Source organism: Petaurus breviceps, unplaced genomic scaffold (genome assembly GCF_028583685.1).
Source record: "Petaurus breviceps papuanus isolate PSGF00001 unplaced genomic scaffold, PetGlider_PUasm1.0 208, whole genome shotgun sequence".
In the NCBI taxonomy this organism is placed as follows: Eukaryota; Metazoa; Chordata; class Mammalia; order Diprotodontia; family Petauridae; genus Petaurus; species Petaurus breviceps.
Genome location: NW_027185852.1, coordinates 27028385 through 27053765, shown reverse-complemented (window position 1 = coordinate 27053765; position 25381 = coordinate 27028385). Strand labels below are relative to the sequence as shown.

Here is a 25381-nt window from a genome sequence, read left to right as displayed (position 1 = left end):
GTGTCATTGTTGTCACTCTCTTTAATGAAATGAGTCTTTCTATGATTTGTTCTACAACCCACTAATTCTTTAGGTTTCTTTTAGGTAAATTTTTAATCCATCTTTCCACTGCCTTTTGTTGCATGTAATTTTTATTGCATTATGATCTAAAAAGAATAAATCTAGCATTTCTCCCTTTCTATACCTGTTTTTGAGATTTTTATGCCCTAAAAGTAATTTTTGTGTAGGTACCATGTGCCGCTGAAGAAAAGGTATATTCCTTTCTGAGGTTATTCAATTTTCTCCAAAGGTCTGTAATATCTGACTTTTCTAATATTCTATTCACCTCCTTAGTTTCTTTCTTGTTTATTTTTTTTTGTTGTTGTATTTATCAAGTTCTGAAAGGGGACAGTTGAGGGCCCCTTCTAGTACAGTTTTGCTATTTCTTCCTGTAACTTATGTAACTTCTCCTTTAAGAATTTGGATGCTATACCTCTTGGTGTATATATGTTTAGTATTGATATTACTTCATTGTCTATGGTACCTTTTAGCAAGATATAGTTTTCTTCCTTATCTCTAATAATTAGGTCTGTTTTTGCTTTTACTTTGTATGAGATCAGGATTGCTACCCCTGCCTTTGTTTTATTTCAGCTGAAACATAACAGATTTGGCTTACCTTTACTCTTTACAGCCCCTTACCTTTACCCTCTGTATGTCTCTTTGCTTTAAATGTGTTTGTTATAAATAACATATTGTAGGATTCTGCATTTTGATCCACTCTGCTATCTATTTCTGTTTTGCGGTAGAGTTCAACTTATTCCCATGCACAGTTAGGATTACTGTGCATTTCCCTCCATCCTATTTTTCCTCCTGTTTGCCCTCTCTCTCCTTTCCCCCTTTCCCTCCTCAGCACTGTTTTGCTTCTGTCCTCCACCTCCCCTAGTTGGCCTCCTCTCTTCTGTCAGAGCTTAATCTCCTCCTCTCCTACTTTCCAGTCAGGTAAGACCAATGTCTATACTCAACTCAATGTGTATGTTATTTCCTCTTTGGGCCAACACTGATGACAGTAAGGATCAAGTGATGTTCATCACTCAACCTCCCCTCTTTCCCTCCACTGTAATCAGTTTTCATGCCTCTTCATCTGAAATAATTTGCCCTATTGTAACCCTCCTTCCTTCTGCACTCAGCGTACTCCTATTTCTCATCCCTTATTTTTGTCATTCCCTCACATTTGCCTTATACCCTTCCCTTCTATGTACATTCCTTCTAGCTATACTATAGTAAAATTTTTTAAGAATTACAAGTATCATCATCAGCTCCATTGAATCCCTTATGTTTTCTTTTCCCTTTTTACTTTTTAGGCTTCTTTTAGGTCTTGATTTTTGGTTCAATTCTGGTCTTCTCTTTATGAAAGCTTGAAATCCTTCTATGTCATTGAATGACCATTTTTTTTTCCTTTGAAGTACAGCTTAATTTCTCCAGGTAGGTGATTCTTGGTTGCAGTCCTAGCTCCTTTGCCTTCCAGAAATATCACGTTCCATTACCTTTGATCATTTAACTTTATAGTTGCTAAGTCCTGTGTAATCCTGATTGTAGCCCCCCAATATCTGAATTTTTTCTTTCTGGTCACTTGCAGGATTTTTTTCTTGATCTGATAGTTCTGAAATTTGGCTATAAAGTTCCTTGGAGTTTTTATTTTGGGATCTCCTTCCTGAGGTGATTGGTGGATTCTTTCAATTTTTAGTTTGCCCTGTGGCTCCAGAATAATGGGGCAGTTTTTCTTGATAATTTCTTGAAAGATGCTGTTCAGGTCCTCCTTTTGATTATGGCTTTCAGGTAGGCCAATGCTTCTGACATTGTCTTTCCGGGATTTATCTTCCAGGTCAGTTGTTTGTCCAATGAGGTATTTTATATTTTCTTCAATTTTTTCATTCTTTTGAATTTGATTCTTGATCAGACTCATTAGCTTTCACTTGCCCAGTTCTAAATTTTAAGAACTTGTTTTCCTCAATTAACTTTTATACTTCCTTTTCCATTTGGTCAATTCTACTTTTAAAGCAGCTGTTTTCTTTCTCCAAGCTACTGACTCTTTTTTGATAATTCACTTGCATTATTTGCATTTCTTTCTCTAATTTTTCTTTTCCTTTCTTATATCATTATAAAGCTTCCCTTTGAGCTCTTCCATGATTTCTTTAAGGCCTAAGACCACTTCTTGTTTTTGTTTGGGGCTTTATTGTCCTCCTCTGAATTTGTTTCTGAATCTTCCCTGTCACTATAATAACTTCCTATGGCCAGATTCTTTTGTTGCTGTTTGCTTATCTTTTGTTGGCCTTTATCCTTTCTTTTAAATTTGAGCTCTCCTCCTGGGGTGGAAAGGGCACTGTCTGAGGCTTCTTGTGTTAGGGGCTACAGGCCCTAGCTGTTTACCTGGTGGTACGCTAATGTTGTCCTGGGCCCATGGGGGACCCTCGTGTCTGGTGCTGTGCTGAGGCAGTAGGGTGGGGGGTGGTTGGAGTGCTGAATGAGTGCCCTAGTACTGGTGCCTGGCATGTGCTGAGGGTTGGTGGGGCATTTCATCACTTCCCAGGGCTATGATAGAGCATGTGGAGGTTCCTGTAGCCAGAGTCTCCATTGCCCTGGCTATGCTGAGGCTTGGGGGGGGGGGGGCGCGTTTCTGGTGCTGGCGCTTGCTTGCTCCACCATGCAGGGCTGAGGACCTCCCAGTGGTTTGCTGAGGCAGGGCTTACCACTGGCTTGCTGTGATGCCTCCTGTCCTGGACTGTGCTTCCTTTCACTGGAATGAGACAGACCTTTCCTGCCAATCTTCCAAGTTTCTTGGGCTAAAGACTGTTTTACCCCATCTTTTTTGCCAGTTCTGCTGTTCCATGATTTGTTTTAGGGCACTAGTTTATAGTTGTTTGGAGGTGAATATGGGAGAGTTACAGAGATTCACTGCTTACTCCTCCATCTTAGTTCCCAGAAATCCTCCAACTCTCTTTTGGAAGATGTTACTTGGTGCCATGTCCACTGACTTCCCAAAGAAGACATTTGTGATATTCAGAAATTATATTTTGCTAACAAAAGTTTAGCCTTTCTCCTTCCTCTCTCCTGAGCTGTATTTTCCAACTTATTTTTGCCTCCTTACCTATTCCCACATTTTCATTAAAATCACCGAGTACCAAAATATGTTCATTTGATTTGGAAGACTTCACTGAGTTCTTCATAGAGTGTCTACATCTCTTCATCCTCTGCAACAGATTGGTACCTAGATGGCAATTATTTTCCCAGTGGTCTTAACAAGTCACGAACAGTGGAATTCAAACTGATCAAATTTCTCATGAATGCTATTCTGGCAGTATTGCCCAGATCCTCATGCTTCTTCACCCCATCTTCCTCTGCCACATCTCTCCCATCCAGCGGATGTCCAGCCTCAGCCTAAAAGCCCCCACCTCTTGAGGAAGCTTATTCCCCTTTGGGACAGCTCTCTTGGCTTCTTAGCAACCTGAACCCATTGCTCCTGACTCTGCCCTCTTGGGCCAAACACAGCCCAGTCCCTCAAACTCTCATGTCCTTTCTCCATCCTCAATTCTTCTCCTACAAGCTAAAGAAGTCCAACTCCTTCACACCATCCTAATGTGCCGTGGACTAGAGGCCCTTCACTGGAGACTATTGTGGAGAAAACCACATTTTACTCTGTCCGTTTCATTACTCTCTTTATTCTCAGGCCCAGCATGGTGCTCAATCAGGACAAGTGGATTTCTGATATCCACAAAAGCATGACAAGCCCAGCTTCACCAATGCCTTTTTGTTACCTCTCCAAGTGGACGCTGGAGCCCAGCTTGGATGTCATGGCCACTTCCTTTTGGTTGCCTTCGTACAGATAATAGTTCTGTTCTTCCAACAGTCCTGGAAAGCTCACATGCATGGAAGCCATAACACACCTGAGCATTTACTAACTTTGCACTCTTTTCAAAGGCTCTCCTCCCACCATCACTGGAGAAGCAGCATTAAAACAAAGGAGCTTTTGGTCAGTCCCTAAGCATTTATTAAGCGCCTACTATGCACCCGGCACCGTGTTAAGTGCTGAAGAAAATAAGAAAGGAAAATGTCAGCCCTTGCCCTCAAGGAGCTCCCAGTCTAATGGGGGACAAAACACAAACATCACTGCACAAACAGCTACAGCCAGCATAAACCGAAGAAAACAACAGCAGAATGCACCACTATTAATGGAGCTAATGTAATGGCTTCACTTGAAGGAAGTTAGGGAAGTCAGGGGCAGAGAACATTCCTGGCATAGGGACAGTCAGTAAAAATACCCAGAGTTGGGAGACAGAGTGTCTTGTCTAAGGAAAAGCCAGGAAGTCAGTGACCTTGGAGCAAAGATGTGTGTTGGAGTAAGGTGTAAGAAAACAGGAAAGGTCAAAGAGACCAGGCTAACCAAGTATCCCATGAAATTATGTTTCCTGTTGTTCCGGATGCGAAGCAGAACCGTTCCATCAACAGACTTTTTCATGTTTTCCCCAGGACAAGAACTGTCCTTCTATTACCCTATAAATCCCTTCTGGTTTTGCCTTCATTGATGGTGTGAATGTCAAGGCTGGTATGAGTCAGTTCCTCCAGGAGTATGCTACTCATTGGTCCCTGAACAAAGCTTCTGTTAACGCTGTCAATGGTCTAAATACTGTAGCATCGTTCTTAACCACTTTTCTTCCACTGCAATAGACATGAAAGAGGACTTTGGGCCATTTATCACTTATATTTCTCTTTGACCCAGAATGTGGTAATGAGCCTCTCTGAAACCAGCTAGGTTGTCCCTAAGGAAGCAGGTACAATCTGTGGCTGAGACCCAATTCAGAGCTTTCCCAGGACCTGCCCATGCTTCTACTTGGCTGGCATAGCTGATGAGATATAAAGTCCCCAGTGAGTTCACTAAAGATAAGAGTTGCAATTTCAGATGAACACACACACACTTTCCAATGAAATTCATGCATTAATTGATGAGAAATATTCACCCCCCACCAATCCTCCCACCTCCTTCAATACTATAGGGTGATCTGTGTGACCCTCACTTCTTGACATATGGCAAGCTCTGGCAGGTCCCATCTAGCAGGAAAGGCTTAGAAACACAGTGAATTTTTCTTGTTGTTGTGGTCCTGGGGCCAACGGCAGTAAAGGGTGGGAGAGACAAAGTTATTGGACCACAGTTCCTAAGACAGAGCATTGATGAAGGGGTTGTCCCAACTGCACTACATGTCACCTGAGGACACACTGAAGGTAGAGTGCCTGATGAGGCCAACTAGCAGCCAATGACAAGGTGTGAGCTCAAGGCGTGCCACTGATTCCCCTGCTGACTACCAAAGTGACTAGACAAGATGTCTGGTTTGTTTTTGACATTCATAAAATGAGGGAGTGTGATAGTAATGGCAATTAAAGATTCCCCTGTATTGGCTTGGTTTTCAAATTGATTGTATTAAAACCCAGAGTTTGTTAATCCCACCTGTGGGATGGGCTTGTTGATGTGAAAAGAAAGTCCTGAAGTGGGAGGAGCTGGTGACGTAGATTTGGAGAGACACTGGAGAGAGGCGGAAGATCTTTTTTTGGAAGCAGCACCTCGTGGAGAGAGAGAGAGACTAAGAGGATTGCTGGTGGCCGCTTTGAATTGCCCTGGACTTTTGAGACCTGCCCCCTGAGCTGCCAAGGACTGAGGAGACATGGCTGTTTTGCTGGTACTTTGTCTATCTGTTTTGATGTTATTTTGCCAGATTTGTCCACTGGTGAAAGACTGTCCTGTTGAAGAAGTCCTGGAACCTGGCATTTGGTTAAGAAGGCCTGAGACTGTCCTGCAGACAGAGAGTGAATACTGTCCACTGGTGAGGGACAGTACTGTTGTTGCAGGGGTCTGGGAGCCTTTCTGTTGGTTCAGAAGCCCTGAAGAAGGATTTTCTTGTTGTATGTTTACAGAAATCCTGGGAGAGGGCTTTGCTAATGTGTTCAGGGGTTCTAGGGCTGTTCTACAGACAGAGGATAAATTCATGAAGGGACTGGCAATGTATCTTATGGCCTTGCTAAGCCTTGTCTCTCCAGGAACTAAGATTGCTGAGAACTTGCCTCGTGTCAAGATGAAGAAAAGACCTCCATTTGGGTATTAAGTGCTGTGTTTAAACTTGATGTAACTCTGGGGTAGATTCAATTGTGACCCAGGGGTGGGGAACTTTTGACCTTTTTGTGTTCTATGGTTGAGCAAATGAATGTATTTTACTTATGTTTGGAAACTAATCTCCATTTGAGAAGAGGGGCTTTGTGGTGGACTTAATTAAGGTATAGCCTAGGGGTGGAGAAGTATTTGGAACAGAGACTTTGTAATTGATTGAATGATTGGAAAGTCCTGGGGTGGGGTAGGCCTTGGAGATGATTTAATCACACTTAGTAAATGCTGTATTTGGAATGATGTCATGTTTTGATCTTCTCTGTTCTGGGTTTGTTACTGAATAAAATAGAGAGCGCCTATGCTGGTATTTTGAACCTGGGAAGTTGCCTTTGCTTGATATTATATTACAGGGAGTTGGCTCAACTCTCCCTTCCACCTCTGACTGCTGTGATTGTAGGCACCCTATTCAACAAGGATATTCAAAGTCGAAGGACCTTCCCCCTCAACTGGTGGCGAGGCAAGGACTTTCTAAGCTACAGAGGCAGGGTGGTAGTGGCGGGTATTACTATCCTATGCACAGAGAGGGTGCTTGAGAAGATACCCATTGGCTTCTGACCTTGGCTCTTTGTTCCTCCCACAAGATTGGCCCACATGGTAAATGCACTGGAGACATTAGCACATGTGGCACAGAAACACTGGTCCTCCAGGGCTAGGGCACAGAAGAGGAAGGAACCAGGCAGCTACAGGAAGGACTAGGGATACAATGCGGTATGATGGTCAGTGCTGGACTTTAGGAAGATACCGTTTTGCTAATGACCTTTCATATAGCGGGCACTTAACAGATACTTGTTGCCTGGTCTGGCCTCCTAGGTGTGTGACCGTGGCCTGGGCAAACATAACCCTTTTCCCCGTCCCCCCAACAGAAAGGGCTTGCCCAGGCACACACAAGCCCCTGCTCACCATCATGCAGCTTGCAGCATGCCTCACTTGAAGATTCTCTGCCATTGGGCCCAAGAAGAACTTCAGGCTTGGGGCGTGGGAGGTCAGCCTAGAGGGAACAGAATCCAGAGCTTAGAATCGTGTGAGAAACAGTACGACAGCGGCCATCAAAGCCATCTGGCCTTGGCTGAAGGCAGACAGGAACATTAACAGGGCAGTCCAGGCACGGGAGAGTCAGGAGCACAGACAGAGCAGCAGGAAACATGAATTTCACAAAAAAGAGCTCCCTGAATGCTGGGGGGAAACCACTGGGAAGCAGTCAGGCAGAAACTAGGCTGGGATTAGCACCAGAGATCATCTTCCACAATGAACAGAACTAGACATGTGATCTTAATATTAAAGATAATGTCATAAACATTAAAAAAGAAAATCATGTGACTGCCACAGGTATGAGAATAGATTCTTTACAAAACAAGAGAAATAGACAATTACAAATGAATATATGTAACAGTAATTACGTACAATTGAAAAGATTCTAAACAAACAAAATCAATGCAGCTAATGATGAGGGAAGCAGTTAAACATGGGGGAGAAATCTTTTTATCAAATTTCTCAGATAATAGTTGGTATCCAAAATATACAGACAAAACTAATTTATACACTCACAAATGATAAAATGTCATCCTCTGATAAATGATCAAAGGTTAACTATTAACAACCATATGAAAGGATGTAAGAATGTTATTCATAATAAGAGAAAAGCCTGGCCCTCAGAACAGGTAGAGAAGACATTCCCACCTGACTCCTCTGATGAGCTGAGAGGTTCATGGGCATGGAATTCTGCATCTATTTCCAGACTTTTCCCATGTACTAATTTGTTTTGCTAATTTTTTCCTTAAAAATATTAAACTCATTATATGAGATGGCTCTCTGGGAGGAGGCAGGAGATACTGGGATGAATTCTGATGGTGATATAAATAACAACAGCTACCAATAACAAAGTTTTTAGAACCACCTAGGGTGCCCCTTGGAGTCCCAGTGGACCAGGGTCTTCTGGGCTGGTTCCCGCCAGCAGAATGGCCCGGGGCTGCTGGGACTGCAATGGATCAAGTTGCGTACACATCCCCTGTTCAATGCTGTCCCCTATCCCTGGCCAGGACTCCCCTCTGGCTCTCTTTGCTTTTCTTGTTGTTTAAAAAAAAAAAAAAGTATGGCAATGAAAATCCAAGCTGATTGAAGAAGTAAACCAGCATCTGCTAGAAGGAATCACGGGGTTGGAGAACGAAGCCGATGGAAGCCCAGGCACAAAATTATGAGGACAAGCAAGGCTGGGGGTAATGGGAACTTCATTAAAGGCTAAGAAATTGTATCAGGTCACCCCCTGGGCTCTTCCCCTCAGCTCACAAGCTCTGGCTAGAGTGATCCCTGCCCTTCACCGTCTGAGCCCAGAGTCTCCTCTGGACAGAACTTCCATTCCTACCACACGTTAAGGTGAGCAGTGCCTCTTCTTCACAACCACCAGAGATGTAGGGGGTTCGAGAATTATAGCCCCATTTGCAGAGCAGAGATACATCTCTGCTAATAACACGGCCAGAAAGTACTGGAGCCAGGATGCCAGCCCAGGTCTCCCTGACCCCAGGCCTGGCTTCCTCTCCACTAAAACATGCTGCCTGGAAGCTGAAGGCAAAAGCCCTTCTCCCTAGCAGGCTCTGAGGGGGCCTAAAGAATGATAACTCTGGGGTCAGAGGGTCAGACTTCACTGTGTGTAGTTTTCTCCTCTTGGCCATGAGGGTCCTAATTCACAGATTACCCATGGCAGCATGGGCAGTGTGGGACTTGGGAGTTCCCTCTCTGATGCTTGTTAGCTCAGAGGAACCCCTACACTTCAGTCTTGAGCTGCAGTTTTCTCATCTGTAAAGTGGGACTCACAATGTCCATCAGCCCTACCTCACAGGGCTAATGTGAGGCTCCAAGGAGATTTGGGTATCCAAGATGTCACCCAGCATAAGCCCCTCATTTTACAGAGTTATTTAAAGCACTTTGCAAACTTTAAAGTGATGAATGTCAATTCTCGTCCCCACCAATGCTGAGTGGCTGAGTGGCCATTGAGAAAGCCCTCAGTGTGCCTTAAGCACTAGGGAAATGTGAGTTATTACTACTATCATGAAGATGTGTAGGAAAGCCCTACACACTCAACATAAAAAAAATACCTTCATAAGACCAGTAAAGGTTCAAATGTGATAACATATCTAAATTTAGTCAACTGTGAACTACAATGTAAGATGAATATTTGTCCATGAATATTTAGACGAATATTTGTTACATGTATTGGGCATGATTATATTATTATCCAAGCAAGTTAAAAAGAAAAATGGGTTGGGTAAAAATAATTTTTTAAAACTGCTTGTACTGAGCTATATTAAAATCAGTTCATGTCAAGCAACAAAGTGAAAAATTAGAGAATATTAAAGCAAAGGCACTTTAAAAGCCCTATTTCCCTGAATAATATTTAGGTGGCTAACACTTAGCCAAAAGTAATTCTGATTATTATCTTCCCCCACTCAGACATTTTAATTAAATGTGCCTCTATTCCTTCCAATTAAAAGTTAGATTTGAGTATGATCTCTATTTGCAATTTAACGCCAGACACAAAATGCCCAACTGTGGACAGCCATTAAAGCTAAAGACATTTTAAAAGTGCCTGCCAGTCAGGGAGGCAGCCAAATACCACCATGGACATTTTACAGAGATGGGGCCAGTGCAACAGAGGAGGCCAGAATCACTCATTAGCATTTTAGATGGGGAAGTTTATGCTTTAAGAGCCTTTGCACAAAACCAGGACTAGGCAAAGGGAGGATGAGCAGCTGAGATGAAGACAGAGAGACAAGAATAGTCAAGGGCTACTAGAACCAGCAGTGCGGTGGCTGTCCTCAAGATGTAGAGAGGAAGAGGACATCAGGGAAGGAGTTCTGGGTTTTGACAGCACCAGTATGAGGTAAAGAGTGACCTGCCAACATGAAGATGAGGAAAAGGTGAGATGTAAATGACTAACTGCCATCCAAGGCTTCACTGATCCCAAAGAAGGCAGGCACCTTGAAACTTCACCCGGAAGAACACTGCTGCTCCTCAACAATTCCAGGAACTGGGACTGCAATCAAGATCATTTAAATGAATTCTGCTTTCATGGGAAAAGGACTTAAATTTGAGTTTAGAAAATCATGAAGTTGGTCAGATTCTCCTGTTTCCTGTATATGCTAAAGGTCACGCTTGCAATGATGAGGTGATAGAGCCTTGGATTTGGAGTCAGAAGACTCAGTCTCAAGACCTAGTTCTCCCAAGTCAAGAAGCATTTATTAAGCACCTACATGTCAGGTACAGTGCTAAGTGCTGGGGATACAATGGAAGACAAAAAAGTCATCCCTGCTCTCAAGGAACTCACACTAGAAAGGAGGAGACAACATGAGAACAACCACATCTACTATCTATCTATCTGTCTGTCTGTCTGTCTGTCTATCTATCTAAATTAAACTAAAGATAATCTCCAACAGAAAGCCCTAAGATTCAGGTCAAATGGGAAGGCAGATCTCAAGCTGAGACTTGAAGAAGTCAAGGAAGACAGGTGGCTGATATGGGCAAAGAGAGAATTGCAAATAAGGGGGCAGTCAGTGAAAATGGCCAGAATCAGGGCACAGTGTCTTGTCAGAGGAAAAGCCAGATCCCAGAATACTAGGGGGAGAGGGCAGAAATAATGAAGACTGGAAAGTTAGGGAGAGTGGGTTATAAAGGGATTTTAATAACAAAGGATTTTTGTATTTGATTCTAGCAGTGAGATGAGACAGTTGGAGTTGACTGAATGGGGAAGGGCACCTGGCTAGACTTGCACTTAAAGAAAATGAATTTGACAGCTGAGTGGAAGCTAGAATGGGGTAAAGATACTTGCGGCAGGGCAGGGAGGCAGGGAGACCCCAGCAGGCAACAGCAATGATCCAGGCATGAGGTGTTAAGGGCCTGCACCTGGACGGTGGTAACAACAGAAGAAAGAAGCAGGCACAGATGAGAGCTAATGAGAAGGTAAAATAGGTCTTGGCAAGAGATTGGATCTAGGAAAGGGAGAGAGAATGAAGGCTGGAGGATGACCCCTAGGCTTTGAACTGAGTGATTGGAGGAATGGCAGTACCCTTGACAGTAACAGGGTGAGTCTGGGGGAGACATTAATGACTTCCATTTTTGGATACGCTGAATCTAAGATGTCTATGTGACACCCAATTTAAGATGTCCAATAGGCAGTTGGAGGTCAGAAGAGAAGGTAGGGCTGGATAAACAAGTCTGAGAATCATGAACATAATCAGGTTCCCAGGTGAAACAGCATAGAGGACAAAGAGAAGAGGGCCCAGACAGAGCCTTGGAGGACACCCACCATTAGGAGCCAAGAGCTAGAGGAAGACCTACCTGTCTGAACAATCAAAGAGCTAGGAGGAGATTCAGGAGAGGGGGCATCAAGGAAGCCCGAAGCAAAGAAAGCATCAAGGGAAAAAGAAAGACCAACAGCGTCAAAGGCTTCTGAGAGGGCAGGAAGGATGAGAATTGAGAGAAGGTGGGCAGACTCAGTAATAGCAGATCATTAGCAGCCTCAGAGGGCAGTCCTGGTGGAGTAGCCCTCTCGGGCCTTCCTTCATGTCATCATCCCTCCACAAGAGGGGCCCCGTCTTCTCTACACGTCACATCTTTCCCAGCCCCAGAGCCACAAGGAGAAGCAAAAGGAGCCGATTCCCTTATTTTGGGTCAGGGATTCCATGAACCCAATACCCCCAGGGACTTTGGGAGACAAGTCAGAGTCAGCTGAGGCCCTGGGGAGCTTAATGGAAGTGTTCCTGACTTTAAACTCAGCACTTCCATCCACTACACTTCACTCTTTCTCTTAATAAATACACTTTAAATGTAATCAAGTTTCTAAGATTAGCCCTTGACCATGTATTAGTAATGGATAAAAGGGATGAACATATATACTGTGATAAACTTTGGGGTAAGCAGAGCTCACAGAGTGGCCTCATACCACAAACTGAGGGCAAGAAGGGGCTCTAGAGGGTTTCACAGGAGAGAGCCAGGAGAGGATGGACACTTAGGGGGCCAGACTGGGATTCACATCCATCTTCACCGGGACCGGGAGCTCTAGGCTTAGCCTAGAGAATACAAAGGGGAAACAGGAGACCTAATGGCCTTCAAGTACTTCAAAGAGCACAAAAGCAATGAGACATCTTCTGGAGGACAGAACTGGGAGCAGTGGGTGGAAGTTTTCAAGAGGCCCCCTGAGGTCTGATGTCTGGAAGAGCTCCCAGATCACTCGAGGGAACCGGAACGGAAATAGCAATGTTAGCATGACCTACTGCTGGGCTGCTGGGAGGCACCCTCTCCTTCTCCAGGTGCCTTCCTCAAGGTCCTCCTATACACCTAGATTCACTGTTTCCAAGGCCCATTATTCCTTCAGAGCCTGTCCGAGACAACTCACTTTTCATGATCCTTTCCTAAGGAGCCCTTAGTACCCCTTCCCTGTCCTTCTCAGCCCCTATGAACACTAATGTCATTACTCCAAAGATGGGTTAGGTGGCTTTCTGTGCCAAGAGAAAAGGAGTGGACAGAAAGGATCTAAGTATGGCATCACTAGCTCTGCCATTTACCAAGGGCAGAAGATGAGCTTGCTCTAATGACCTTACACTAAAGATGGCTGGGTATAGGGCACATGGGATTGGAGCAGAAGATATATTCTTGTTAACTAGGGGGTCAAAGCAGCTTAGGAACAGCATTTCAGAGAAGGACACAGGTGGGGAACGTTTTGCAGAGGACACATACATGTCTGATGACAAATGGAGGTTTGTCAGTGTCCTTTTTGAACTCATAGGGTCCCAGGTTGAGATGGGCCAACCGCCGCCTAGTGTCTTCTGACAGCTCACACATCCGTCTCTTGGTGTACGGGGATGGGGAGTGGGACTTGGACGAGATGGTGGGTTGCTCATAGTTTCTTGGGTTGGTACAATACTTGTGTCTCTCAGGGGACCTGGACTTCTTCTTGGACAATCTTGTTGGCCCTCTGATTTGCATCCGACCATAGCTCCTTTCAAGAGGGGTGGCATGGTATGATGTTTTATCTTGAACCTGAAAAACAAAATGGAGGTCAACTTGTGATGGTGATGGAGAATGGCAAAGAAAGCCCAAGGTGCAAGAAGTGGGAGAGGGCATCCCTTCCCTCTTTGTAGTTTTGCCTTGTTATTCAACTACTGGGGAACTGAGGCAGAACACAGCCATTGCTGGACTTGACAAGGAACCTGAGAGATACTCAAACGGCCAAGTTCACATGCCTGCAGCCAGCCTGGTCGGGGGGACCTCCCTAAGACGCAGGGTCTCATGATCTCAAGATCCAGACTCAAGTCTTTCTTTCTGGTCATACCACTAACAAAGCCCTGGTAAGCCTAGAGCCATGGGGGACATCAGGGCTCGTTCAAGGTTCTTTGTTTGTGGCTTCCTGGAAATCTTATTTTTCTCCACCTCGCTCCCATTAGATAAGGGGTTCTTAACCTGGGACTGTAGGTAGATTTCGGGGAGTCTGTGAATTTGGGTGGGAAATAAAACCCATGTTTATTTTATTTTCACTAGCCTCTTTCTAAAATTTAGCATTTTCTTCAATTATCTTTAAAAACATGCACTCTGAGAAGGGATCCAGAGGTTTCCCCAGACTACCAAAGGATCCCTGGCACCAAAAAAGTTAAGAGCCCCAGCTCTAGACTGTGAGATCCCTGAGGGCAGGGACTGTTGTTTTTTTTCCATCTCTGAGCTACCAGCACGGAGTATAGGTCCCTGCATAGAGGAGCTGGACCAAATTCGGTCACTTCTCCCTTTAGGAATCCATTCTCATGGACCACAGGATGGAGAAGGATCCTCAGAGGAAAGAAAAGCAAGGCATTTATGAGAGTCCATGTCAAGGCTTCACTTCATCTGAGTCAGCTGAACCTGGATCCTAGTCTGACATTGTCGCCCTTCAAGGTTTACAAAGCACTTTCCTCTGTCGTCCCATAAGGTGCCAGGGCCCTTCAAACCCCAAAGCCCAGAGGTCGGCCTGAAGGAGCGTCTAATAAGCCTTGTTTGGGCTGCACTGAAGATCTGAGCAATTCCAGAGCCTCTCACTGCTCCTCAAACCAGACATTCCACCTGGGACTCTGTGCCCTGGTTCTAGCTGGCCCCCATGGCCTAGATGCTCCTTCCTCTCCTCTGCCCCTCAGGATCCTCTGTCCTTCCAGACTTGGTTCAGCTGCCAAAGCCTTTGGCAATCCTTTTCTGTTCCCCTTCACTGTAAGAGCTCCTCTGGAATCAGGAAGACCTGAGTTCAAATCCAGTCTCAGATAATTCCTAGACCCTCTCTGTGCCTCAGTTAAACTGGGATGACAATAGTAACACCCACCTCCATAAAACAAGATGATACTTGGAAAGCTCCTGATGCCAATGCTACTTGGTGTCACAGACACTCAGCTGTCAAAGCGACCTTCCTAAAGCACAGGTCTGACCATGTACTTCCTCTAGTGGCACCCTACCCTCTCCAGCATGGCATACAGAATGCTATCTGCCCTCCTCAGCCTGGCCTCCTCCTACCTTGGCAACCTTCTGGCACCTCACTCTCTACCATACACTCTTCAGTCCAGTGATGCCAGCCTCCTAGCTGTTCCTCAAACAGTTTGAGACCCTTATCTCCAGCCTCTGTGCCTTTTCTCTGGCTGTGCCCCCTGCCAGGAATGCTCCCTCTCTCATCTCTGCATCCTGGCTTCCTTCAAGCTTCAGCTAAAATCTCTTCTTCTATGAGAAGCCTTTGGACCAAATCATCCCCAAGGCCGCTTTCAGCTTTTCTGTTGTTCCCTACCTTACTGAGATATTGTGAAGAAAGCCCTTTCCAAACCTTGAAGTTCTAGGCATGGGCTCCCTTAACTTAGTCTTTCTTTGGGGCAGCCTGCTAGCTACACAAGGTAGGATGACAATGGAGAAGATCTTCCACTTTTTCCTTCTCCTCCTCCTCCTCTCGGCAACTACCAGCCAATTCCTAAGAAAGGAGTCCTCCCCATCACCTCCCACTGAGTAGCAAGCTTTTATTCCAATCACATTTGATTAAATTGAATCAAATTGTCAGATACCCACAACAACTGCTTTTACCCAAAAAAATACCAGAAGTGGGAAGCGGGTAGGGGGCAAACCAGAAAGGGGCATGAGATATGTCAAAGGAAGGGAAGCAGATGGGTGGCTAGGTGGCACAGTGAATAGAGCACCGGCCCTGGAGTCAGGAGGACCTGGGTTCAGATCCCTCAGACACTTAACACAAAAACTAGCCATGTGACCTTGGGCAAGTCACTTAACCCCAATTGCCCTCCAAAAAGCAAAAAAAAAAAAAAAAAAGGAAGGGAAGCAGATGCACAGAGGCATGGAATCATTACCTGGAGGCCCCGACACTTCCTTGAGCTGATCAGGCATTCTGTGATCACAGAGGTGGTAGAAAATTCCAGCTTTGGAGAAAGTCCCTGAGGAGAGGAGAAAAGAAAAAGTCATTTCTCCACATCAGGATCTTTACAAGATAAAGATATCAAAGCTACAAAATGCTGCCTAAATGCAAACTCCTTCCCTTTGTTCGTCTCAGCCTTTATTTGAGATCATTGGAAAAGGCAGGACTTTTCTATGTCAAAATGTCAGCAAGACACCACTGGCCCAGCTGAGTACTTGATTACAGATGATTCTAGGGCTTTGGAAAAACAATGAAAGCTCTGATTTTCTCAGTTCAATACATCCTGCTGTCATTCATTTTTAGAGAGTTTCCTTACAGCCAAATATGTGAGGAGGGTATCTGGGGAATTTCTGGCACGGAGGTTCAGACAGCTGGAGGACTCATCTCCAGTGGCCATGATGGCCACTGTCTGGTGCCATTGCCCCCAGGCTGGCTGAGGTAGCTCCTGAGCCAGCAAAGGGGATGCTGGCCACCAAGGATACCCTCCAACCCATCCTGGAAGGCCCAGCTCCTTGGCCACTTCCTCCAGGCAGCCAGCTCTGATGCCTCACACATACTTCCCATGTACAAACTGTTTATATCCCTCTCACTTTTTATCTAATATTCTAAATTACATGACATATTTGTGTCTTTGTCCCCTAAGTGTAGTCTTCACAAGAGCAAAGACCATGCCTTGTCAATATACAGCATCTCCCACAAACACAATAATCCAAACATTTGGTGAACGGATGGCTACAAGACCAAAGCCAGAAGCAGCTTCCTCTAACCTCGGTGACGATCACTTTGGCTATAGCCACTGCCCAGGTCCCTCTTGGGTTTAGCTCCAATGCATCTTTCAAGCCTCCTCACACATGCAGCCCCCTTTAGGGACGCTCTGTCCTCCCCAAGTCAAAACCTCCTCCCCCAGTCTCCCAGAATGCCTCCCAAAGCCTCACGCTCAGTGCGGCCTCTCACCTCCACTGCTCCTAGCACTCTGCCTGACCCCTCTCTTGGGCTCATAGGAAGCCAATGGTCAGTGGGCTTACTGCTATTTCATCCCTGTACAGGAAAGGAAACATGCAGCCTCAATAAACTCAGCCACCACAAGCCCCATCTTTCTCTCAGAGGGTGGAACAGGAAGTCTCCACAATAGCACACCTACATGTTAGACTCAGAGTCCAGTCAGAACCTGGGTTTGACTCTCACCTCTAACACTTTGGTGACAATGGCATTTAACTTTCTCTGAGTCTCCATTTCTAAGTCTGAAAAGTGGGGGCACTAATTCCATCACTAACTAATTCTTGGGGTTAATGCTGGTCAAAAGACACAATATAGAGAAATACCAGCTATCATTAGAAAAATAAGACATTTCCTATCCTGCCAGGACGTCAGATTTCACCAGGGTTCTTCCCTGCACACCTCTGTCAGCAGCTGCATAAGGGTTCAGTACTCTCCTTCCCAGCAACAATCACCAGACTGCAGGACGTTATTATCAGAAGGGGCCACGACGCATCTAGTTCTGTGGAAGGCTTCTACTCTCCCGCGTTTACCCCCATCGTGTTATCTCCATTCCTCAGCTCAAGGGACCACAATGGTCATCTGGTGCAGCACAGCAGAATCACCACTGCACGTTTATTCCCAGCAAGTGTTTGTCTTGCTTCTACTGGAAGACTTCCCCACTTCCCAGCATGGCCCACAGCACTCCGGGAAATCTCATAACAAGCATACGTCTGCCACTTTGTAACTTTGACTCCATTCACTGCTCATGGTTCACTTTTGTGGGGCTCAGCAGAACATGCCTAAGGCCTTCTCTGTGTGATGGATCTTCAAGTATTTAAAGACAACTACCGTGTTGTCTCTACATCTTCTCCAACCCAAACATGCCTGGTTCTTTCAACTGATCTTCAGGCATCATGAGCTTGAGGCCCTTTACCCATCTTTAGACACTCTCCGACTTATTGATGGCCTTCTGGAATCGTGGTGCCCAAAACAAAGTGGAACACGTCCGTAGCACATGCACTGGAGCCTATTCTCCCAAGCTTCCTAGGACCAGGTCAGGCCAGGTCCCAGAATATTGTCATCGTCATCATCATCATCATCATCATCATCATCATCATCATCATCATCATATCTTCTTCTTTCTCTTCCTCCTCCTCTTTCTCTTCCTTTTTCTTCTTCTCCTCCTTCTTCTCCTTCTCCTTCTTCTTCTCCTTCTTCTTCTTCTACCACCACCACCACCACCACCACCACCACCACCACCACCACCACCACTACTACTACCACTTTTGCTGCTGCTGCTCCTACTACTACTTTCCTTAGAATCTAGAGGTAATGGGGATGGGTGTTATGGGATGGTTTTCTAGAACTCTAACTCACAAGCTATATGACCATTAAGAGATATCTGCTTTTTTAAGCTAATATTTTCTAAGGTCCTATAGTATGAACAGCTGGTACAAAACATCCCCCCACGTCCTTCAACTCATCTCCCACTAACTCCTCCAGAATCCAGGGGAAAGTGGGCTTTCAGCTTAAAGCATAAGCAGCAAAGAGATCATCAGAATGTCCTGGCCACCCAAAGACCTTCCCTCCTTTTGTGGCACCCTCCCTCCTGACATTTCCCTTCGGCTCAGAGTATCTTTCTGCTCTCCTCAAAATGCAGTTTGTTGTGGGCTGCCATCAGCTGTCCCAGGGACCCTGTGAGAAGACCTACAGGGAGTCAAAAATCTTCTAACCTTTCAGAGGTCCCAACATGATCCTTGGGTCAAAGAGTTGGGGAGGAGACAAAGGTTCTTCTCCCCATCCCCAAATCATTCCCTCTTGGGGACTTGGATAGTGCATCTCCCTGAGCTGGCCCATCCCTGGCATGTCCCACTCAAACTGCCTCACTGGGGCACCCAAAGACCCAGGGCAGGACTAAGTCTCTTCAGCACCCCATGTCTTCCCTTCATGCTCTCATGCCATTCAAAGTGATCAACAACTGTCTGCATCTAGTTTCATGCTTTTTATCAAGTGACTGATTCAACCATAGGCAGGCAGGCATTGCTTTCTATGTACCAGACACTGAGCCACTGTCCTAAGCCTGGGGATACAAATACAAGTGGCACTAAGTATTGGAACCCAGTGGGGTGTGGGGTTATGCAGGATCTCATTAGCTACATTCATGGAGGAAGGGCAATCGCCCCCTGTCCTTCTAGCTGGAACTAAGCCCCTCCCTCCAAAGCCAGCCAGAACGTAGACCCTTTTTAGAAGGACTACTGTCCAGCTATGTATGCCTCCCCCATCTTCACACTTAGTCCTATGGAACTGCATCTTATCTGATTCAGCCCAACCTTGTCATGGGCCAACATCTTTTTGGATGTGATTCTGTTACTCAGTGTGTCACTTATGTGGGAGCCAATTGATCACTGCCAAATCTTACTATCCTGCTTCCTCACTGCTCCATTCTCTCCACTCACACAGCCAAGGCACAAGGCACAAGGTCAGGCCTTCATCATCAGCTGCTCAGATGATCTGAGCAGTCTCTGATTTGTCTCCCCACCCCAGGACATCCTCTGCAGTGCTGCCAAAATGATCTTCCTTAAGCAAGACCTGACCGTGTTACTCCCCTCCTCAGTCACCTCCAGTGGCTCTAACTTGTGTCCATTTGTCTTTAAAGCCCTGCACAACCTGGTTCAAATCTCTCTGGCCTCACTGGACATTACCCCTCCTCCGACACTCAGCAATTCCGCCACACCAGCCTGCTTGCTGCTCCACACATCTCCCACCTCCATGCCTTTGTACTTTATCTCTCCCCTGTGCAACCCTCTCACCTGTGCCTCCGAAAATTCCTCTCCAGACAGAGCTCAAGCACCATCCTTTACCTGATGTCCCTCCCTACTCCACTGCTAGTGCCCTTCCTCCCAAATGATCTTGGGTTTATTTGCACGTATATTCTTCATTTTTATTCTGGGCTTGTTTGTACTTGTGGTCTCCCTAATTAGAACGTAAACTCCTAGAGAGTAAGGATTGTTTCATTGTTTATATTTGTATTGCCTCCTCTTAGCACAGTGTCTGGCACATAGTAGGCACTTAAATGTATCTTATGGTGGTGGTCATTGATGAGTTACTTTAGTGAAAATTAGCCCACTACATAGAGCTGGCTCCAGCCTACCTGGGGTAGAGGAGTGAGTCCATCACACCAGGTCTCCTGCCTCTCTCCAGAAGAAGAGAAACACATTTCCTTCAAGCACCAGGTTCCTCCCTGTCAGGGAAAAGGCCAATCCATCAGGTTTCTAGCCTGGTCTCATGCCTTGGGAGGAGGGGAGTAACACTATTCCTTCAGCTTCAAGCACCTACCCCCTCACCTGACTCCACCCTAAGACCCAACACACGAGGACAATAAAAATCTACCTGAACTCATTCCTGATGATGATGATGATGACGATGAACAAAGTTCCTACTGGTCATACCTTCCCCATACCAAAGATTCTGATCCTCCAGCTGCCAATCAAACCTGTTCTTCATCTCCTACCGCTCAACCCTTATTCCCACTCCCCTCTACCCTTTACCCCTTCAAGGTCCAACTCACAAGTTAACCATCCCCTTCCACTGTGCTCTCTGGAATGCCTGCTCCGTGGGTAACAAGCTTTTCATCTTAGACCTTTTCACTTCTAAATCTACTGGTTCTCACTGAGACCTGGCTCTCTCCCAATGTCACAGATTCTTGGGTCTCCCTTTGCAGAACTTGTACCAATATACCCAAATCACTGTGGAGGTTGGGGTGGGGGGAGTGGGGTTGGAATGTTCCTTGCTCCTCACTGCCATTTCCAGGTTTTCCCTCTATCCCCATCACATAGGAACCTCTCCTCCTTTAAGGCTCACTCAAGGATACCTAATCTAAATTCCAGTAGCTGTTCTCTGCCAACTCCCAAGACATTCTGCTTCTTTCTTTAATGAATTCAGTGCCTTGCTCACAGTCTTTCCTCCACAGCTCCTGCCATCATACTAGTGGACTTCAACATTCATATTGATAACTCCCTCAAACACCCTAACCTCCCATTTGATCAACATCCATTTTCAATGAATTTCCACTCCACCTCAGCCACACACAGAGATGGTCATGCACTTGATCTTGCTATTACCCACAAATGTACTAATTCCACATTCATGAACTCTGAAATTCATTTATCTGATCAAAATCTATTGGCATTCCATCTCTCCCTCTTATCTTTGAACCCTAAACCATTTTCTTCTCCACCATGACCATCAATTCCTCAGTTCTCTCCCAGGTTATTATCCTTGGACTGGCTACACTCTCCTCTATGCCTCGTCTTTACCCCTTGGCCAACCAGGTGAATATATCATGTTCCTCATTTGAGTCCATTTCCCCCTATCATACTGCCCATCTTGCCCTGCCAACCCTCAGCCTTAGATCCCTTCCACCATTCACATCTTTGATCCAACACATGTGCTGCTGAATGAAGCTGGAGAGAATCACAAAGCCATGACAACTGGGTCCACTACAAAATTGTTATATCATCACAATTGGGCCCTCAGCTCCGCAAGGCAAATGTTTTATGCCCCCCCCCAAGTGACTCAATCCCTCTCATCATTGAAGCTTACCCAAAATCTGTCATGTCTCCTCAAGCATCCCATGCCTGCCCCAATCTCATTCTCAGCTGAGAACCTTGCCTCCCATTTCACTGAAAAAATGGAGGCCATTTGCCATGAGCTACCTCTTCTCCCCTCATCTTGCATTTACTCAGCTACTTCTGCCACAATCTCTGTCTCACGTGGAGTGGGCCTTCTCTTTGCCAAGGCAAACACTCTCTTAATGCTCTGCAGTCTAGGTTCTGAACCCATCATCACACCAATGAAACGATCTCCCCAAAACTGCCAACAGCTCAACTGGCAAATCTCATGGCCTCTTCCCCATCCTCCTCCTCCCGGACCTTGGCAGGCTTTGACGCTCTCCTCCTTGGTACTTTCTTCTCTCTTGGTTTTTGTCATGTGGCTCTGTCTTATTCTCCTCCCACCTGAATGATTGCTCCTTCTCGGCCTCATGTGCTAGAACTTCAATCGGGTGAGTCCTGCTGTTGGCGTCCCATGGGTTCTGTCCTTCTTTCCTTCTCCCTCTACACTATTTCGCTTCATGGATCTTTTCAGCTCCTATGGACTGAATGATCATCTCCATGCTGATGACTCTCGATTCTATTTGTCCAATCCTCACCTCTTTCCTGACCTTGAGTCTTGTATCTCCGACTGCCTACCGAACATCTCAAAGTAGATGGTCCATAGATATCTTAAACTTAGCACATCCAAGACTGAACTCACTCTCTTTCCCCCAAAGGTCTTCTTAACTTCTCAAGCTCATGACTAAATATTACTTGAATCTTCATTCTTTCTCACCCCACCCCCCAACATACCCAATCTGTTAGGGCCTACCAAGTTTCTCCTGGTAACACATTTTGAATACACTACCTTTTTCTACTCTGACACTGTCACCACCATGTTGTGGCTCTCAAATCTGGTGCAAGCCAGGGCTTACTGGCTGGTCTCCCTGTCAGACATCCTCCAATCTATCCCCTACTCAACTGTCAAGTAATCCTACTAAAGAGAAGCTATGACACTATACTCAAATCAATTCCAGTGGTTCCTTGAAGCCTTCAGGATCATTTTGTCCTTTGAAGCCCTCCTCGTGACAATGGCCTCCTGGCTTTTTCACAAACAAGACACTCCATCTCAGGGGGGCAGAGTGAAGATGGTGGAGTAGAAACAGGACTTCCATGCAGCTCTGGCTTCCACCTCCTCCAATTCATGTAAAAAATTACTCTAGACAAACTTTGGAGCTACAGATCTCACAAAATGACAGAAAGAAGCTAACGTCCCACTGAGGACAGCCTGACAGGCTGGCAGGAAGCGGACAGAGCAGCACTCTGGGAGCCAAGCCCAGCCCCGTGCAAGACCAAGGTTTTAGCCCCAGGGTGGCCACAACCAGCTGCTGGCTGGAGGGACTTCAGAACACCAGCACCTGTGGTGGTTTCCAGAATTATTAACACATAGATGCTAAGGACAAAGTGAGAGGTCAGTGCAGTGTGGACTTTGGGATCCGGTAGTTCGGGAGTGCAGTACAGCCTTTACCCCCTAGAGGGAGAAGCCACTGAGGCACCACAGCCATGTAGCCACTGCCACCGCCACATGGCAGCTTCAGCTCCTGGCTTGCAGACTGTAGGGGGAACAAGCGACCAGTCTGAAGGGTAATCACTTTTGCTTTAAGCTACTTGGATCTGGATTGCTTTCTAGGGTGCAGGTCCTGGGGTGCGTGACCAGCTTGCCACAGCATGTGGAGGCTTCAGAGAGCACACCCAATGAACAGTTCCAGCAGCTGAGAAAACCTCAGCGATTGGGACAAAGCTCCCCTGTCTGGTAGCAGAGTCCTACCATGGCAAAAAAGCTCAAAAGTCAAGTAATTGAGTGGCAGCATGAGCAAACAAGGGAAGCAAAGAAAGCTCAGCAATATGACATTAGACTCCTATTTTGGGGACAAAAAGGATCAAAGCATGGAACAGGTGGAAGACAATGAAGTCAGAACTCCTGCACCAAAAGCTTCCAAGAAAAATACAAGCTGGTTACAGGCCATAGAGGACCTTAAGGATTTTGAAAAACAAATAAGAGAAGTGGAGGAAAAATTGGGAAGAGAAATGAGAACAATGCAAGAAAATTATCAAATAAGAGTCAACAACCTGACTGAAGAAAATATCACCTTAAAAACCAGACTAACTCAAATGGCAAAAGAGGCTCAAAAAGGCAATGAGGAGAAGAATGCCTTAAAAAGCTGAATTTGCCAGATGGAAAAAGAATCTCAAAAGCTCACTGAAGAGAATCATTCCTTTAGAATTAGATTGGAGCAAATGGGAGCTAGTGACTTTATGAGAAATCAAGATACTATTAAACAGATACAAACAATGAAAAAATAGAAGGCAATATAAAATATCTCATTGGAAAAAGTACTGACCTGGAAAATAGATCAAGGAGAGATAATTTTAAAATTTTTGGACTACCTAAAAGCCATGATCAAAAAAAGAGCCTAGAAATCATCCTTCAAGAAATTCTCAGGGAAAATTGCCCTGATGTTTTAGAACCAGAGGGCAAAACAGAGGTTGAAAGAATCCACAATCACCTCCTGAAAAAGATCCCCAAAAGAAAACTCCTAGGAATATTATAGCCAGGTTCCGGAATTCCCAGATCAAGGAGAAAATATTACAAGCAGCCAGGAAGAAACAATTTGAATATTGTGGAAACACAATCAGAATAACACCGGATCTGGCAGCTTCTACAATGAGGGATTGAAGGGCTTGGAATATGATATTCCGGAGGTCAAAGGAGCTGGGATTAAAACCAAGAATCACCTACCCAGCAAAACTGAGTATCATGTTTCAGGGGGAAATATGGTTATTCAATGGAATAGAGGACTTTCAAGCATTCTTGATGAAAAAACCAGAGTTGAATAGAAAATTTGACATTCAGATACAAGAAGCAAGAGAAGCATGAGAAGGTAAACATGGAAAAGAAATCATAAGGAACTTATCAAAGTTGAACTATTTATATTCCTACATGGAAAAATGATAATTGTAACTTATGAAATTTTTCTCAGTATGAGAATATTTGAAGGGAATAGAAATGTGTGTGTGTGTGTGTGTGTGTATATATATGTCTATATAGGAGAATATATGGGCATATGAATACATATGTGAGTGTGTGTATATATGTGTACAGGTACACATAGACATTGAATAGGAAGGGATGGTACTTAAAAGATGAAATTAAGAGGTGAGAGAGGAATATAATGAGAGGAGATGGGGAGATACAGAATGCGGTAAACTATCTCATATAGAAGAGGCAAGGGAAAACAATTACAATGGAGGGGAAGAACAGGAAGGCAAAAGGGAATGTGTTAACCTTATTCTCATTGAATTTGGCTTAGGTAGGGAGTGACATACACAATAATTAGGGTATCTCACCCTACAGAAGAGTAGGGGTGAAGGGGATGAGAGGGGGGTGATGGAAGGGAGGGCAGTCTTGGGGGGGAGGGAAGTTAGAAGCACCCACTTTTGAAAAAGGACAGGATTAAAGTAGAGAATAGAACAAGTTGGGGGGGGATAGGATGGAGGGAAATATAATCAGTCTTTCACAATATATCCACTAAGGAAATGTTTGCATAGCTACACATGTACAACCTATATTGAATTGCTTATCTTCCCAGTAAGGGTGGGTGACAAAGGAGGAAGGGAATGAATCTGGAATTCAAAGCTTTAATATCAAATTTATATATATACATATATATATATATATACTATTATTAATATTACTTTACATGTAACTGGGAAATAAGATATACAGGCACTGGGACATAGAGATCCACCATGCCCTACTGGAAAATCAGAGGGGATGGGGGATGATATGGGATAGAGCAGATTGGAGGAGGGGATTATCCAGTGGGATCGCTATTTTGGGGTGGTGGTTAGGAGAAAAGCAGGGAGAAAATTTTTAACTCAAAATCTTGTGGAAATGAATGATATAAACTAGAAGTTAATAAAGCATTTGATAAAGGGAAAAAAGACAGTCAGTCTCTTAGCTCTGAGCATTTCCTCCAACTGTCTCCCATGCTTGGAATGCTCCCCCTCATCCTCAGCCTGCTCCAACTACTGATCTCCCTGGGTTCCTTTAAGTTCCAATTAAAACCCCATCTTCTACAGAACCCTCCAAATAATAGTACTTTCTGTCTCTTTTGACAATTTTTTATTTATCTTGTAGATAGCTTGTTT

The 25381-nt window shown here is 45.0% G+C and overlaps 1 protein-coding gene across 2 annotated transcripts in view; it reads right to left on the bottom strand.

The window, feature by feature from the left end:
• Positions 1 to 25381, bottom strand: part of LOC138165204 (spermatogenesis-associated protein 6-like) — a 117855-nt gene that overhangs the window by 57251 nt on the left and 35223 nt on the right. For both annotated transcript variants that reach the window (XM_069093326.1, XM_069093325.1), the window contains exons 6-8: positions 15535 to 15618; positions 12914 to 13216; positions 7088 to 7175 (exon numbers count right to left, since the gene is read on the bottom strand). In XM_069093326.1, the coding sequence (XP_068949427.1) occupies positions 7088 to 7175; positions 12914 to 13216; positions 15535 to 15618 (475 nt within the window). The remainder of the gene's footprint in view (positions 1 to 7087; positions 7176 to 12913; positions 13217 to 15534; positions 15619 to 25381) is intronic.